This window comes from Akebia trifoliata, chromosome 4 (genome assembly GCF_017979445.1).
Source record: "Akebia trifoliata isolate Shusen 1 chromosome 4, ASM1797944v1, whole genome shotgun sequence".
NCBI lineage: Eukaryota > Viridiplantae > Streptophyta > Magnoliopsida > Ranunculales > Lardizabalaceae > Akebia > Akebia trifoliata.
Genome location: NC_141378.1, coordinates 14,679,773 through 14,697,755, shown reverse-complemented (window position 1 = coordinate 14,697,755; position 17,983 = coordinate 14,679,773). Strand labels below are relative to the sequence as shown.

General features: G+C 33.3%; 2 protein-coding genes across 2 annotated transcripts; both read left to right on the top strand.

The window, feature by feature from the left end:
* The first annotated feature begins 3,697 nt into the window (after positions 1–3,697).
* Positions 3,698–5,164, top strand: LOC147404033 (heavy metal-associated isoprenylated plant protein 23-like). The gene is made up of 2 exons (XM_086439831.1): positions 3,698–4,336; positions 4,444–5,164. The coding sequence occupies exons 1-2, from the start codon at positions 4,180–4,182 to the stop codon at positions 4,737–4,739; spliced, it is 453 nt and encodes a 150-aa protein (XP_086295957.1). The 5' UTR covers positions 3,698–4,179; the 3' UTR covers positions 4,740–5,164.
* Positions 5,165–11,171: 6,007 nt separating this feature from the next.
* LOC147404032 (agamous-like MADS-box protein AGL104) lies at positions 11,172–17,570 on the top strand. Its single transcript, XM_086437702.1, has 11 exons — positions 11,172–11,435; positions 11,731–11,784; positions 11,876–11,894; positions 12,972–13,033; positions 13,165–13,192; positions 13,320–13,381; positions 13,812–13,911; positions 14,125–14,175; positions 14,707–14,831; positions 16,100–16,286; positions 17,184–17,570. The coding sequence occupies exons 1-11, from the start codon at positions 11,251–11,253 to the stop codon at positions 17,325–17,327; spliced, it is 1,017 nt and encodes a 338-aa protein (XP_086293828.1). The 5' UTR covers positions 11,172–11,250; the 3' UTR covers positions 17,328–17,570.
* The last annotated feature ends 413 nt before the right edge of the window (positions 17,571–17,983 follow it).

Below are 17,983 nucleotides of genomic sequence, written 5' to 3'. Positions count from 1 at the left end.
GATAAATAATCTATGATTATGTGATTGGGGGGTTGGCAAGAAATCATTATTTTTTTTAATGTGAAAATTCATGATGGCCTACTCCTTGAACAATTCACACCATTACCTAAACCAATATGACTAGAAGATAACCATCTGATTTTGAGCTAAAAATTGAATTAAAGTATATGATTTTTGAAGCAAAACATGTTTATTGTACACATGAATGATACCTTGAGATTTGTAGACCACAAATCAAAATAATTGAAACGATCTTGATTACGGGACATCAAATGCGAGTGATGGAAAAGACACGATGCTAACATTTTCTTAATTTGCAATTAAAAGTCATGTGAGAGGACAAAGTAGGGCACATCGTGTTTTTTTCGTTAGAATTGCGATGATAAATAAATGACACACTTATGTTGCCCCCCATACATTCTCAAAGTATATGTTCATTTGGTAATTTGGTACTGAATCCATCATACCAAATTAGTAACGGGTTGCCGAGTGGGTTCATTTTTAGCGGTAACCTCTTATAGTCTTATTGATAGGAGTGCATTTGGAGAAAATGTGGGTGCAACAAGTGTGTTTAAATAAAAAGAGACAAATCCCACTATCAATTTACATGGAAGATATCAACCTATTAATGCTGGAATAAAGATAACTGATTGGTGATTTCCATCGAACCAAATATTTTCCATCATGGATTCGAACTTAAACCCACAGATCGATCATAAATCCCACAATGAAAAATGATCAAATCGAGTGGTTAGATATGGCTTGTTTCTGATGTGTAGGTCTACCAAGAAGTGGGCCAGTCATTCATGGACCACATTGTATGCAAATGAGATGGGATTCATTGCTGCAACGCAACACTCGGAAGTACAGGATCAGTATTACAGGTGTACCCTGAGAAGGTAGGCCACCTCTTGCCCTCACCACTTTGATGACACGTGTAACGGTTTGGCAGTTGGTCCCACCGTGGGACTATATGTCAATAATTGACTAGGCCCCAATCAACCAATCAATAAAAAGAAAAAATCTATAAATCAGAGTGTCAGAGTTGTCCAATCACTTGATGCTTTGTCTATTACATCATTTTGATAAGATATATTGACTGATGGGCTCCTTATTATATTATTGGTTGCACTCATTTTTTTCACCACTTGATTTAGAGGTGCTCAAGCATGCCTTCTAGACTTACTAGCCTACATTTTTTGGCATTTATGTTTGACATTTAAGCTAATCATCTTCTAATGTTTTCTAAATCAATTCTATCCAACATGTTTTAGGAGTTTCATTGACCCCTTGAAATCTTCAAGTCTAATTACTCTCCTAAGTGCGATCCCTGAACGGTAAGACTTCTCGTTCTCCCTTACGTAGACTTGGGAGGATTATTTCTATTTTTTTTAAAGAATCGTGATAGTCTGACAGCCCCCCTCTGACATACGCTCCCATCACAAAATTGTAAATCATTTGTCCCAAGACACACAAAAAAAATATTTATAATTCTGTGCATCCCGAGACAAATGATCTACGATTCTATGATAGGAGTGTATGTTAGATGAGGATATTAGAAAATCATTATTTTTTAATAATCAATTATAATTTTCATAATCTTCTTAATGCACATTTAGAAGAATTATAATAGACTCACTGTGAACTATAGTTGATTCCATAAATCGAATGTTAATTCACAAGAGATACAATGGATTGGGGATCATCAACAATTTAAAAATTGTTAGAGATTATACACAATTCTCATAATATTTTAAAGAATGCCTTATAATCTTGTAAACTCTTCTAAGTTTTTTAAGAATATTTTGTATTTCTCTGTTATCTTCTAATATTTTCAAGATGTTTCTAGAACTCTCTAGCTTTCCCATGATTTTCACAAATTAGAATCCTAAAAATCTAGTCCATTACATTTTTATTTTATGTACAACATTCCAAAGGTGATCAAGACTACATACAATTTTGCTGATGTTTTAGAGAATCTCTTAGGATCTTTTAAGTTCTTCCAAACTCTTTAAGAATACTTTATATTTTCTACCTTTTAATAAAGTTTTTGGATACTTCCGTAACTCCAACTTTTTCATGATCTAATGAAACTAGGATCCAAGTCGTACATAAGATAAGGATCACCTAGCTTAGTGGTAAGACTTTGTGGAGGTTGTTCCAAAGGTCTTGGGTTCAAACCTCTTAAACCCCTTCTTATACTAACTACTAACTCATCCAAGTCAAAAGAATATATAAATAAATAAATAAAATGAAAATAAATCCAAGTCATAGACTTAGACCATGATATGAAACTCCTAATCATCCCCCTCCCCTCTCTCTTTTCACTACGTGAAAAAGGGATAAATTCAATGTCAAGGTTCGTTGAATTTATCTCATTTTCACAGTGTTTAAAAGGATTGTGTTGTATTTATCCTTTTTTCATATGTTCTCTCTCTCTCTCTCTCTCTCTTTCTCTCTTTCTCTTAATATAATCAAATTCGACCAAATCAAATCCTTTTGAACTTATTCAAACTAATAACTCTTTTATGTAAACAAGACCATTGTCTATGGATTGGATAAAACCCAGATACAAGATCGGTCCGCAGGGATACCCAATTATAAAAAATAAAAAATCTTTTATATATTAACGCACCAAAGTAGACCATCCGCGTTCACTTGAGCCCATCCAAATTTTTAAAAAAATACCACTTTCTCTCTCCCTCTCAAATCTCTATCTCATTTGTAACATTATAAGTTTTTCAAGGATAAAAGGAGGCTTCAAATTCAAAATTTTGATATTTAAAAAAATCACTTATACTAACATCCAAACGCATCTCAACATTTCTCTCTCTTAAATAATTCCTACCTTCCCATGGATGAGAATCGATTTGTTGTTAAGTTGATGAACCAATGACATGATGCCACATGTAATAAGAAAAGCAAGTGTGATTGGTTGGTAGAGAGAAATTTCTAAGGGACTAAGAGTTCCAATCTTAAGTGCTTTTTTTAATACACATGGCAACATCCTATTAGTTTATCAGTTTAACACAAAAATTTCTTAACAGGAAATTCGTTCTCCCTACGGACCCACCACCCATCAAAGAAAAAATTCAAAAACTCATAACCCCCAATCAAATTAAGATATCAACCCCTCTTTAAATAAGTGCCAGCTACTTACCATCTACCTTGGCTGTTTCTTCCCCCTGTCGGCCCACTTACCACCCCCATTGGAAATTTCTTTGACACGTGGTGTCTCTTTCATGTGAAACGTGGCAACAGCTGATGTCATTTAAATCCATCTCACCTTATTTTCTTCTGGTTTTTTTAACATTGGGACCCATACCTCCATTTAAAATTTTCAACTAGTCATTTTCAGAGACTTTGCTCTCAAATTCTTCTGTTACAGCTAGCTTTCTTGCACCAAAATAATCCATTTTTTAATTTTTGGGATTTTGAAACAAACCAGGGTTCTTTAGCCTTTTTTTTTTTTTTTTTTGAGAGCTTCTATTAACACACCAATTTTTTTTTACTTATAACACAACAAACTATATGTAAATAATTATTTGGTTGTATAGGAATTGGTGTGTTGTAAGTGAAAAATTGGTGTGCCAGTAAAATCTATCTTTTTACTGTATGTGTGGGGGCCACTACATTTTTCTCTCCGACTGACAAGTGTTGCTTGAAACCTGCTTATTATATAAGGAGAAGGTCTGTGTAAGAAAGAATCAGAGTTGGAAAACAGGACTTTAAAACCTTCCTGGTTTCAAGGCAAGAAAAGAAGTCCACATAGTTTCAAGGAAGCTTTCTGCAGGTTCAAGATTTTGTGTAAATTCCATCTCACATCTTTTCACAAACCCATCAGTGCTCGTTCTCTCATCTGTCATCTTTTTTCATCTCTATATCTATATTAGTCTCTCTTAGTTCTTATACATCCATCCAAGTTAGCTCTTTTCTTGTCAACTTGTCACTCATCACTCTTCTTCCCCTTCTCTTTAGTTTTGTCACATTTCTTGCATTTTTAGCTATTTTTCATAAATCATTTGTCTTGGGTTTTACTTCTTTCAATCAAAATCCATCAAATCTGAATCCTTTTGCTTCAGTTTCAAGTTGGGGTTTGTTCAGTGAGTTGTTCTCCTCTTCAAAAGTTCGTCTCTTAAACTCATCTCTAACTCTAAAGAGAAACAAAAGCAACAAAAAATGGGACTTGAAGGTACTTTAGAGTATTTCTCTGGCTTACTTAGTAGTGTCCATAAACACAAGAAAAAGAAGCAATTACAGACAGTGGAGCTCAAGGTAAGGATGGACTGTGAAGGGTGTCAACTTAAAGTCAAGAAAACTCTCTCATCAATGAGTGGTATTTAATTTAACTTTAACCCTTTTATTTCTATAGTTTTGGTTGTTTTCTAGAGAAAAAATGGGTGATGTGTTGTTTGAGATAATTTTTTTGGGTCTATTTTACAGGAGTTAAATCTGTGGACATAAACATGAAACAACAGAAAGTAACTGTAACTGGGTATGTTGAGGCAAACAAGGTCTTGAAGAAGGCTAAGTCAACAGGAAAAAAAGCTGAGATTTGGCCTTATGTCCCATACAATCTTGTAGCCCATCCTTACACAGCTGGGGCTTATGACAAGAAGGCACCACCTGGTTATGTCAGAAATGTTGAGATCACTACCACTAATACAGTGAGCAAGCAAGATGACCAATATACAACCATGTTCAGTGATGAGAACCCAAATGCATGCTCTATCATGTAAATTATGAAGAGAGTTAATGGGGTTGATCATGGGTTTCTGTCTGTCTTAAGTGGTTAATTAGAGTTTTTTTGTTTTGTTATTCTTTTGGAGAGCTTATAATGTGGGTCCTTTATTTTCTTTTCTTTTCTCATGATCTAGCTGATATAATATAGAGTGGGTTTTCTATGAGACTTATATATTGTAGAATTCTGAAACTTTATTGAGCATTCTTGGATGGATATTATAAAAATCGTAATAAAGTATTTATAGATATAAATATTTTAGAATATGCTAATTGATATATTCTAAATATCAATATATATTCTAGAATATCTTCCGTCACAAACTTTCATTTGTGATGATATACACCAATAATGGTACAATGTGTCTCATGCATATCTTATTCTCTAACATATATTCTGTTTATTATTAGCTTATTACCTTCTCCATCCGTCACTGTAAGTAACCCATCTTGTTTTCCTATGTATTTAAAGAAACAGATGATGAGATTACTATGGTTGATCATTAGTCAGAGTAGTTATTCTTGTATTTTTTTGTGGATAATTTGATATGGGCATGCAAAAAGGTCTTTTAGATACTGATGGATATAGATCAGTGGGTAGTGGGTTCTCTCTCTCTCTCTCTCTCTGTCTCTGTCTCTGTCTGTCTTATTTCTATGAGCCATGTATTAATATCTACATTGTTTATGTTTGCCATGGTTGGGTAGGCTGCCATATTTAGTTAATGTAGGCAGTATGGTGGCCTCCTGGCTTCCACAGCAGGAAAAAGACATAACAAAGAAAGTAGGTAATGGAGGACCACATCTGAGAATTCTGTTTTTCTAAGCTTCTATTCAAATGTGGTCGATAGTTTTCTTTTGTGTGGATCCCCATGTTCAAGTCAAGTTCAGAAAAGATTCCCAAGGTGAAGCAAAATTCATAGTCAAAGAATTAAAAAAAAAAAAAACATTTTTTTCACTAATTCCAAGAACATCATAGATCAATTGGAAGCTGTTGGGTTTTGTCTTCTATTTTTGTGTATGGAGAGTTGCCATGATTTCAATCCAGATCTTTTGATGATACGTTAACGACTCGCATGACCCTAGGGGCAAAATATTAGGCCGATTCGATTTTGGATCTGACCCGTTTAACTTCTTTGTAATGTTAAGTATATAAAGGGTAAGAGATGAAACCCTAAAAGATGATGAGAGAGAGAGAGAGAGAGAGAGAGAGAGAGAGAGAGATTGTAATCTACTTCTTCTTTGGTTAATATAGTGAAATTATCGTTTTCGCTCGTGGATGTTGGTTGATGTTTTGATCAAACCACATATATCTTGTGTAGTGTGAGATTTTTGTGTTCTTGTTTGATTTATACTTCAGATCATAAGATTCTTTCTAATAGAAACAAATGCCTAAAGAATAATATCAATGATTTGAAACTAGTGTTTATATTTGATTTAAATTTATGATCTAATAAGCACTATGAATAGTAGTTACGATACAATCCTATATCATGAGTCCCACCTAAAGATTATGTAATGGGTCAAAATTCTAAATCAATTTACTAAAAGTTACCATACAACTACGGAAAGACCAAAATTTTGATGACCCATGCGTTTGGATTTGCTGTTCGTGGTTTTCCACTGGTTTAATTTTTCATTTATAATTAAAGCACACAAGTTACAAGTACAACTATAACGTTAACAAATTATAAGAGAAATAATTTTTTCTTCTTATTCTAGATTTGCTTATATATAAACAACAAACTGAGATAAAGAGGCATAATTGAATTTCTCAAAAAGAACACGCCGTCTCTTCACTGTTTGGTAAACCCAATTACAAATTTAGCAAACTGGTATGATTGGGTTTGCAAGTAGGTTGGAATGGGTTCACTCTATTCCAAGGGTGCGTGGGGGCAATAGTGGTGGATATCATTCACAATAACATACAATTTTTATATTTTTTAAACTTTGTTATTAGGGCAAGTGTCCCCATTGCCCCCACTATAAATCCATCCCTAATTTCAGAAATCCAAACTTGGGGTCATAATCAACCTTCACTCACGCATCCAAACTGGGGTGCGGGGAGGTAATAACGGCGGATCTTTTTTATCCATCGTTATAATCATTCGTGGTAATATACATTTTTTTATATTTTTTAAACTTTCTTGTAGGGGCAAGTTCCCTCTGCCCCCCACGCATCCAAACTTGGTGTCAGAATCCACTTTCACTCACTAATTACTAACCACTAACCAGCTTGCCTGTTGGGGAAAAAATCATGAGTAATGATTTTTTGAATCCCCCAATGTGGCATATTCAAAATACTCTTCTGATGTGGCATGTGCTAGAATCACAAATCTTTTTGTCTTGGGATACATAGCCACACATATTTATGGGGATGTGCATGTATATCCCAAGGCAAAAATCTATGGTTCTAGCACATGCCACGTCATGAGAGTATTTTGATAATGTCATGTGAGGGAGTCAGATTTTGAACGACTCAAAAAACATAGATAGCAAACTTAGGAAATGAATTATGGCAATGCAATATCGGTCATATGATTAGGTATGGAACTAGGTGTGATGCATTGGTCTCTCTACATCACAAAAGCCATCTGTGTGGATGTCTTACCTAATAATGTGTGGGTGATACAGAGCTTTCTGTAGGATACATGCCGGAAATATCTAATTCTTTGCTTAGGCCATTACAGTGAGCTGACCTTGGGATAACACATGATGAGCAGAGTGACAAGTTCTAAGTGTTAAATCTTCAAAAATTGGCTTAACGGAGAGGTGGGGGCAGAAGAGAATAACATAGGAAATTTCATATAGGAAGAACTTTTTAAATTTGTACAACAGAATTAAAAACCACATTTGGACAAAGTATACATGAGCTTCATGTTGGACCAAATCTGCAACACATCACGAATGAGTTTCCTTCAAAGGACCCAGCAACCAACTTTTACTAATAGCACACCAATTCAAATGTCATAAAAGAATTAGCACCACATCTTGGTGTGCTAATAGTAAAAGTTAGCATGACAATAGAAGCTATCTTAAAAAAAAATATTTGTTATATATGAAAATACGAGCTCATGATCCTCTTCTTGCTGTTTCATTTGTGTAGCATCCTTGCTATAGTGATTTAAGTCGGATTTCGGCCTTAATAAAGTTGATTATAATTTTTATTTTTATTTTTTAACTTTCATTTATATAGTCATATGGATAAAATTTTGGATGATCCAACAACTACGTTGAGTCGTACTCACCATGATGATCAATGTCAAAATTCGTCTGTTCCATTATTAATATTACATAAAAAGATTGACATAATTTCAGATTAAATCAAAAACTTGTGAGGATAGCCTACTAGGTGGGGGACATTTTTTAGTATATTTAGATCATCTAATACTGTGGAGGATATTTATTACTAGGTACCAAGGGGTGACACGTGACACCTAGGGATTCGATTCAAGTACAGAGATACGAGGGTAAGCTCGGTGACTCGGTCACAAACCAACTATGGGTTAGGATCTCAGTTGGAGAAAAGCAAAGAATAGATCAAAATGGATTAAACTGTCCCTCATTGGGATCATCCATTTGTAATATCAACACGTATTCCGAGGTGGACACGTGGCATCATTTGAAGATGTTTATTTTCCTTTTTAATGTAATAACTAATTTAGGTAAGGGTAATATGGTCCATTGTATCTTAGTAAGGGGTTATGACTCTTTTAAAGCTTTTCAATAAATAGGCCTTTGAGGCCATGGAAAAGGAGGAGGGAGGTAGAGACAAAAATGATGGAAAGAGGCCATGTAACGGGAGTTTGATAGTAGAACGACTCCTCGAGCCCGTGGACGTAAGCACGCTTGCCGAACCACGTGAAAAATATGTCTTATATTTCATTTTTTATGTTTTTATTACGATTTTACGAATAAAATGTGAAAGTCGTGATGGAGGTTGATTTATCCCAAAATCGGCCTCCACAAATACGATATCTATAAAGGACCTATTTAGTGTATTTAGATAATCTACGGGAGTAAAGTAAACCATATACTAACTCATATATATTTGGTTGGGTTGGACTCCAATCCACCCATCCATGATTCTAGAAAAATTGGACTGTTAATTATGGCTCACCGTCCAATGGGTGCCTCTCATGTTGATATCCATAACCTCAATCTTTTGCTTAGTTTTAAAACTTAGTAATGCTGGATTGACTTCCTATGACACTGAGCTGACGTGAAGTTGTGCACTCCACAATGGGTCAGGTTTGGTTCTGGGTCCGGTTCTAAAATAAACGAAACTAAAATCGGAATCGTAAAAAATCACGAGTACCCATCAGTTCCATATCTCAAGAATCGAATGGCCAAAAAAAGTATTTCAAATCATTATATATATAAAAAAAAATTCCTTTAAAAAAATTAACATATTATCAGTAAAATTGTTAACTTAGTTATTATTTACAATACTTAAGATAAAAAGTAATTATTTTTTTCAAAAATAAAAATTTGTCTTTGTTAAAATAATAATTTTTTAGAAGAGTAACTCATTTTAAGTTTCAATCAATAATTTATATGAAAAATTAATTTTTTTTATATAACATGCATTTATTTTTTAAATAAAAAATACCTTAAATCATCTATAATATAGAAAGAAAGGACAAAATAAATCGGTTCCGGGTACATATTAGATAGAACTTAACGATTCCGGTTTCTATCGGTTCGGTTCCATTTTAGACCCGACTCTAATTGGTTCCAATAAAAAGGTATTCGGAACCGGGGTATTCAATTCTAATTCCGGTTCGGTTTCGATTAATTGGGTACCCATTGACACCCATACTCCACCATAGATACTTTTTACTCTTTTCTCGAGGAAAAACAACACAACGTCGTTAGAAGTGACTATCATTTTCCATTAAAACTTGAGAGTTGAGTCATAGAAAATATTCAAGAGTTGATTTTGATGAATAAGTAAAAATATATTAGTTTTAGGGTAAATTATCTTTTCTTGTGTTGAATATGGCTAAATTCTCGTTTTGGTACACTGTTCATTTTTATTCTCAAAGCATGTTTTTAATGAGGTCATCACTTTTATAATCAACGACCTTATTGATAAATTACCAACACTCAATCACTTTAAAGTTACTTGCAATCTCACTGGTAATTTATTAGCAAGATCGTTGATTATAGAAGTGATCTCGTTGGAGAATATGTTTTTAGAATTAAAATTAATAGTGCATCGGAAAAGAAATTTTGACATAGGTTGCGAATGTCTATAAAGAATTCTCTTAATTATAAAAAATATTTAAAACTATATAATATTATATATAAACAAATAAGTTGGTTCCATCGAGTTTTGAGGTTAAATCACCTTGAGATCCAAATGAATCGAGTTAACTCGTCTGAGTTTAAATTCTCCCAAGTTTTAAAACGATGTTATCTTAATGAGTCTTGATAGTGTGGATACTCTCTTAATGTGGCATGTGCTAGAACCATAGATTTTTTTGCATTGGGATACACATCTTCATAAATATATGCAATTGTGTATCTCGAGGTAAAATATCTATGATTTTAGCACATGCCATATCAGGAGAGTATTTTGCATATGTTATGTGGTGGAGTAAAAAAATCATTACTCTATCTTAGTTCTTAGAAGAGTTGTGATAATATGATGCCCCTCTCTAACATACACCTGTATCACAGATCCGTAGTGATAGGGGTATATGTTATCTTAATGAGTCTTGATAGTGGGGATACTCTCTTGATGTGGCATGTGCTAGAACCATAGATTTTTTTTGCATCGGGATACACATCTTCATAAATATATGCAATTGTGTATCTCGAGACAAAATATCTATGATTTTAGCACATGCCGTATCAGGAGAGTATTTTGCATATGTTATGTGGTGGAGTAAAAAAATCATTACTCTATCTTAGTTCTTAGAAGAGTCGTGATAATATGACGCCCCTCTCTAACATACACCCCTATCTCAGATCTGTAGTTCATTTGTCTCGAGATACACAAGAAATTAATTTATGATTATGCGTATCACAAGACAAATGATTTACGATTCTGTGATGGGAGAATGGAGGACATATGTCAGAGAGGGGCGTCAGAAAATCATTACACTTCTTAAAATAATGATAATCTGACTCCATATAACATATTCCCCCATATACCTGTAACATATTCCCCCATATACCTGTAACATGGTATGTGCCAGAACCATGCCACAATGAAAAAATCTATGATTCTGACACATGCCACGTTAAGGATGTAAGGGGAGTACCCCCAAGTGAGGTGTTCGGTTATCTCTACTCTTATTCTTAACACCCGTACCCGCAAACATAGAAGAATCCTTCAATGTTTGTTGTGACTTGAGACCCACCATTCAATGAGTCAAGTCAAGGCCACAAGTCTCCCTAATTTTTAGTTCTTGTTGCCTAAAATCCTTTTTTTCCTTTTTCGCCTTTTGATTTGTTTAAGCTTTTTCTATTGTTCTCCAAAAAGACCACCTTTTCTTAGAAATCATGGGTCGTGTTAAACTCCAGATTAAGAGAATAGAAAACAACACAAATCGACAGGTTACATTTTCTAAGCGTAGAAATGGGCTCATTAAGAAGGCTTATGAGCTTTCTATTCTTTGCGATATCGATATAGCTCTCATAATGTTTTCTCCCTCTGGACGCCTTAGTCACTTTTCTGGCAAACGAAGGTAAAACCATGCAACAACAACAACAGCAACGTAAACTTATGAATTATATTAAAATGAGATCTTAATCTCTACATTTTGCATGTTTTCATTAATGTGTCATCCTTTTTTTATATTTTTAATCTTCTTTAATTAATGGGCATATTTTGTTTGTTATTAATGTTTCTATATATTGTGAGTGTTTATGATCAAAACTTAAAGTTCATATCTTTATCTTTGTAGATTTCTTTAATGGGTATTTCTGCTCTTGTTTAATTTTAATAAATTATATTTCAATATTTTGTTTTTCTTGTTGTAGGATCGAAGACGTGTTTACTCGTTACATAAATCTTCCTGATCATGATCGAGGAGGGTACAGCCTTAATTCTTTTTTTTTTTCTGAATTTTTAGTTGGTTGATTAGGCTCCTAATGATTTTTTTTTTAAATATATTTTTTAATGCAGGGCTGTTCAAAATCGAGAGGTGAACAATTAACTTTTATTCAGTAGTTCTATTTTTAATATTTTCTTCCCTCATCAATGTCACAGCCAATACAAAGCCTCCTTGCATTAAAAAGAAGATTATATTTGCCTCCCAGGCTATGTTTAAGTTTGATAGGGATGTCAGTGGGCCGGATCTTTATTGGGTTTGGGACTGTAACTAGGCCTATTTAGTTATTGGACCAGACAAGTCCCAATTCATGCTTAGGGCCAGGCTTGGGCTTAGAGCTAGGACAGTCGAGCAGTCCAATAATAATAAAATTAACAATAACTACATCTATATTTACAATATAGAAAATGCTGAAGTAACATTGAAATTTACATCATTTCACACATTGCTGACGTGGATGTATGGAACCATAGATGCTTTTCATCATGATAAGAGTGAAAAACATCAATGGTTCTGTGGGCACCTCCGCATCAGCAATGTGTGAAACGATGTAAATTTCAATGTTACTCTAGCACGACTCTTACAATAATATATAACAAAACTTGCATAAGAAACCAATCATCCAGGCGACCAGTAACTAGGCTAATACTTGTTAGCTAGGTATAGACATAGGTGAAATTTATTTGACTCGGCTTGGCCCGATCATTGATCATACTTTGATTTTGACTAGGATTGGGTCAAGGCTCCGTTGAGTTCTTATTTTTTCATGTCTACAACTCAATTCATATGATTACTAGAGGGATGAACTCAATCCGGAATATCAACAGTAAAAGAAAACACCTATTGGATTGATCGCAGGAATATTAGTTCAAGTACCTATAAGCCAAAGAGGAATTCTTCTACTTGTATCGGCCTTGTAACCTCATAATCCTTCACATTTCATCAAGTGGTCATGCTAACCATATTCATTTACTTGGCCCATTCACAACCCTCGAAGAATTTAATAATTTATATATGATATGGAATAAGAAGTAGAAGCTAATTAAGTTATTTAAATCCAAGGATGCATTTCTAATTTATCATATTCTTGAGTGAGGTAAGTGAGAAAACCCCTATTTTTTTCTTTCATAAAAAATATTGAGAAACTTCATTATACATTCATCCATGCAGTATTTGACCAGAACCTTAAAGAAACTCAAAAGTGAAGGTGACGTAGCTCTTCAACTAGCCCAGTGTGTTTCCTTTCTCTATATCTCATTCATTTTCTTTTAAGATTTCTAAAAATGTTTTTTAATTTGGTAATTTCTAATTAAGATTATTATTATTTTTTTCTTTTATGTTCCGTTAACCATGATCGAAGCAGTCCTGTGGCAGTTAACTCTAATGTGGAGGTATAAAAACTTCAAGATTTCCCCTTAACTTTAATAATTATAAATGGCTTTATTTTATTGAAAGTTGCCTTAAAAGTTTTGTCAATCTTCTTAATTAATATTTTGTATTTTTTTTTTATACATGTAGGAACTCCAACAAGAAATCAATAGGTTTCAACAACAAATTCAGATGACTGAGGAACAACTAAGGTCTAGCATCTCAAAATAATAATAATAATAGTGTCCGTTACACAAACAATGTTAGGGAGACAACATGGAACCAATGCTTTTGTCTTATATGACTTAAAAGTTTCGGATTGACCTGATTTTTTGTGAGGATAATCTCTAATCCCATTAAAAGTGATTTAGAATTTTGGGTTGTTGGTATTTTATTATTAATTTGTAAATCATTTTTGATAGGATTAGAAATTTCAGATTGAATTATTTTTTATGAGGACAATCTTTTCGTGATCATAAAAATTAGTCCAATTTAAAATTTTTAAGACATATAAGACCAATTTTGTCTCTGTAATGTTGTTGTCTGTTGATCCCTACCTATAATAATAATAATAATAATAATAATAATAATATATTTGTATTTTTGTGTGTAATTTCCCTTCTTTTTGAAACTATTTAACAGGATTTATGAGCCGGACCCACTAAAGATTACATCATTGGGTGAGCTTGAATCTTGCGAGAAGAACTTGATGGACACCTTGACACGTGTTTCACAAAGAAAGGTGGACTCATACCTGAACCATCTTGGTAAAATTTTAGCTCTCATGAATTTGATCTTTTATGTTGTCTATTAGGTGGGAACCACATAATTTTATTTTCACAGGTATACGTGGCGACTCCTTATCCACAAGAACATATAAGATGTCAAATTCATGAGAGCGTCATATAATTTTTCAGTCCCTTAATTAGTTTCTTTTTATATATTTTTTTTGCAGAAATATTTGTTGAGTAACCATCTATCTTCATACGATCCGTCCAGCATACAGGTATTTAAAAGGGGAAATTCTTAAAAAGTAGATAAAAATTGAAAATTTTCCAAAACAGTAAATTATTCATTTTGATTTTGAAAATGGTAAATTACCGTTTTCGGAATTAAAATATTTTGGTTAAACAGGAATTTTTTTTTCCTAATCCATAAAACAATATATACTTTCATTTTAATTTTACTAAAACAGTTAAAAGGTTTCATTTTTAAAAAATAATTTTTTTTATCAGGAAAAAAGTATAATGAAAATATTTTAATTTCGAAAAGATAATTTATCATTTTTGGAATTAAAATGAATAATCTACTGTTTTGAAATTTTTTCAATTTTCAGGGTATGTTTCCCTAAAATAACTTATTTAAAAATAATAAAAAAGGGAATCAATGATTCTAAAATTACTAGTCCAGAAATATTTATAAAAAATAATATATAATTTACTTTTATGTCAAAATAATTGCTCAGTTTATCAAATGTAGCGCTGCCGCACGTGTATCCTACTTCAATCAAGATGATAAATTAAATGATTAAATGCAGATGTACTTGGAATCACAAGAAGGGATGGTAACTTCATTTGATAATGAGGTGGTAAATTGGCTGCCCGATAGTGTTCACAATCCCACCCAATTTTTCGTTGGATCTGACTCTTCAATTCCTATTCGGTATGTTTTATCCCCAATCATCATATAAGTTGATAATCCAGTAAATTATCGAAGATCCAATCCAATATGTAATAACAAATTGGATTAGTTACTATCAATCCTATATAGTAATATATAAATCAAAAGATATTTCAGATCATTTTTTTTTTTTTTTTGGGTAGTTCAGGGAGTATCCCCACATTAGGTGAGACTAGTCTACTTGGGGTGCATACACCATCCCACTCTGTCATGTGTTATGACATTCAAGTAGTTACATTTCTGTGGTATAAAGATTCAAAGTCATGATTTGGAAAGCAAATCCAATCACTTCTTACCATCTTAGGGGATTGGGTGATCTTTCGAGTTTTGATAGAAAATTATTTATTATGCCAAAGATAGTCAAATATTGTGTTAAACATTTTTTCAATGTTTAGGTTAGAGATTTTGGAATGGGCTGATTTTTGGTGAGGATGATCTACTTAATCCTAAATTTCTAACTCGATCAAAAATTGTTAACAAAAATCAGACGGTCCACGATTCTTCAACTTGTAAATTAGGGTAAGAAGTTTCGAAATAAACTAATTTTTGATAAGGATAATCTCTTCACCATAGAGATCATCCTTACAAAAAAATAAGTCAATTTAGAAACTTTTAACTTCTATTTTGAAAAATATTTATATATACATAAGAGCATGTTCAGCACCCTATTATTTATCAAATCAGCCAATTCTAAAACTTCTAACCCCATGTTTACAAATTGAAGAATTGTGGACCGTCCATTTTTTGTAAATCATTTTTTATGGGATTAGAAATTTCAGAATGGGCTGGTTTTTGGTGAGGATGAGCTCCTCACCATAGAGATCATCGTCACTAAAAACTAGTCAATTCCAAAACTTCTAACTCATATAAGACAAATAGTAGGGTGCCAAACATTTTCCATATATATGTACAGTGGGGTTGAGATCCATTGACTCCTAAGATAGGCTTGTGAAAAAAAAAAAAAACACATGATTCAAACCTTTTAAACACAATATCCAATGGTTGAGAATTATGAGTATCTTGATAATACAAATTTTGGAGATACTTATCCCGAGGATGAATCTCAACCATTGGATTTTGCATATAATGGGTTGGGATTATGTGTTTTTTTCATGAGTCAAAGGATCCTAACACAGATATTTTTGTCAAGAGAACTTGTGACCACCATTTTTAAAAATATGGTATTTACGTTGAGAATGTGACCCACTCTTAATCATTAATTAATTACTATTGGTCTTTACATTATTCAGGGATCATTCTTCCAATATGTATGACCAATTACCGCATGGAGCGAGCTTAAATGTGGACCCAAACAACAACAGAGAGTGCCATGTCAGCAATCCAAATGACGACAACCTTCCATCATGGCATCAAGCATATACATCAACCGAACTCCTCTCCGCCCTCATGCCATCAACCTCTTTTCCTTTGCTTCAGGTTAGTAGCTCTTACACAAATCCAAATTATCATAGACTCCAACTCAATGATAGATTAACCCTCCCATAATTTTATTTTTGTTAAAAAAATAGAACGAGTTTGATATGAGTTCCTCTCGAATAAGAAAACTATGATAAGCGCAAGAATAATGCTGAAGTGACCTCAAGATTGTACCTCATAATCTCGATGAAAAGCATCTATCATTCCTAGACACTTTCACATCAGGATGTGCGATATGAGGTCACTCCAGCACGACTCTAAGCACAAATAGGTGGATATCTCATCGGAATCACGAATTTTCTATTTTCATATGCAAACCACTTCGACTTTCTCTTCTTGAAAAATTGCCAACGTAATTGAACCTACAAACCCCTTGATATTAAAAACATTGGTAGATCCATAAATAAAATTAAAGATCTATCTAAGACTTTAAATTCAAGTGTAAAAATGATATTCTGTGATTAAAAATCAATCATAAAAATATGTCAAATTATCATGGAAGCCTTATCACAGAGATTTGGGTTCAGCTAACTAGATCATATTCCTCTATTCAATTATGTCCAGAGCCAGATCTTATATTGTTCAAAGTGCTTGCATATTTGTTTTTACCATCTCAATCAATGTTATTTTATACCTTTCGTTTGCTCTTTTAAAACTTTCGACTTGTATATTTCTTATATTTGCGATTGTAATTGATCTTTGTAGAACTTGCACAAACTATCTCAATTGGTACGATTAATTTCTTCAAAGATCAGCTAATTGGGGCCAAAAAGTATTCCAAGCGATATTAGAAATAAAGTTTTTTGTGGGTACAAAAGATATTATGCTTGGGGCTCTTATCAAACTCGAACTCTTGATAATAAGTAGCAGTCGATACTAACTTGATAATCATGGCAGCATGGGATGGTGGGACCGAACATGCCAACAATGATGCCACGTGAACAGGTGGAGTCCACACCAAACTGCTCGCACATGCCACCACCAAACAATGATGGTGCCACTTATGAGGGCAACATTCCTCGACAACTAAACGTCGACTAGTTTCTTCCAAGATGCTAAAATGCGATGCTCAAGCATCGGTGCAGGGCACAGGAAGAAATGGGCCTGTGAAGAGGCCAACGCAAGGAGGGTTCGTGCTACAACACGCCTTGGGGTGAAAAGGACGTGAATATGTAGTTTGACTACTATTATTTGTAGGCTTTTGATATTTAAAAGCTGATATATTCTAATACTACAAAGAATGATATAATATAAATATCGTATATAAATAGATTTTATAGAAGAAATTACTAAAATGGTTATGAATTTTACCAAAATCATTGAATTGGTTATATTTTTTAAATATTTACAAAAATGGTAATATGCCTGATTTTGTAATATGATATATATATATATATATATAGGGGGCGGTTCAAGGGCCATATGAGAAAACATATGAAAAAATTTTCGTTTTTCAAAATAAGAGTTAGAGGTTTTGGATTGAGCTGATTTTTTGCAAGGATGGTCACTATGATGAAAAGATCATCCTCACAAAAAATCAGCTCAATCAGAAACTTCTAAATCCATCAAAAGTGATTTACAAATTAGTGATAAAAATTGGTAAAAAATCGACGGTCCACATTCTAAATCACTTTTAATGGGGTTAGAAGTTTCAGATTGGGCTGATTTTTTTTTTGGATGATCTTCCCATCATAGAG

Bases quoted from the DNA above. Each gene is read 5' to 3' on its own strand.
- LOC147404033 (XM_086439831.1), top strand. From the start codon at position 4,180: ATGGGACTTGAAGGTACTTTAGAGTATTTCTCTGGCTTACTTAGTAGT. The intron at 4,337-4,443 runs GTATTTAATTTA...TCTATTTTACAG, and splicing joins AACTCTCTCATCAATGAGTG to GAGTTAAATCTGTGGACATA.
- LOC147404032 (XM_086437702.1), top strand. From the start codon at position 11,251: ATGGGTCGTGTTAAACTCCAGATTAAGAGAATAGAAAACAACACAAAT. The intron at 13,193-13,319 runs GTATAAAAACTT...TTATACATGTAG, and splicing joins CAGTTAACTCTAATGTGGAG to GAACTCCAACAAGAAATCAA. The intron at 14,832-16,099 runs GTATGTTTTATC...TACATTATTCAG, and splicing joins GACTCTTCAATTCCTATTCG to GGATCATTCTTCCAATATGT.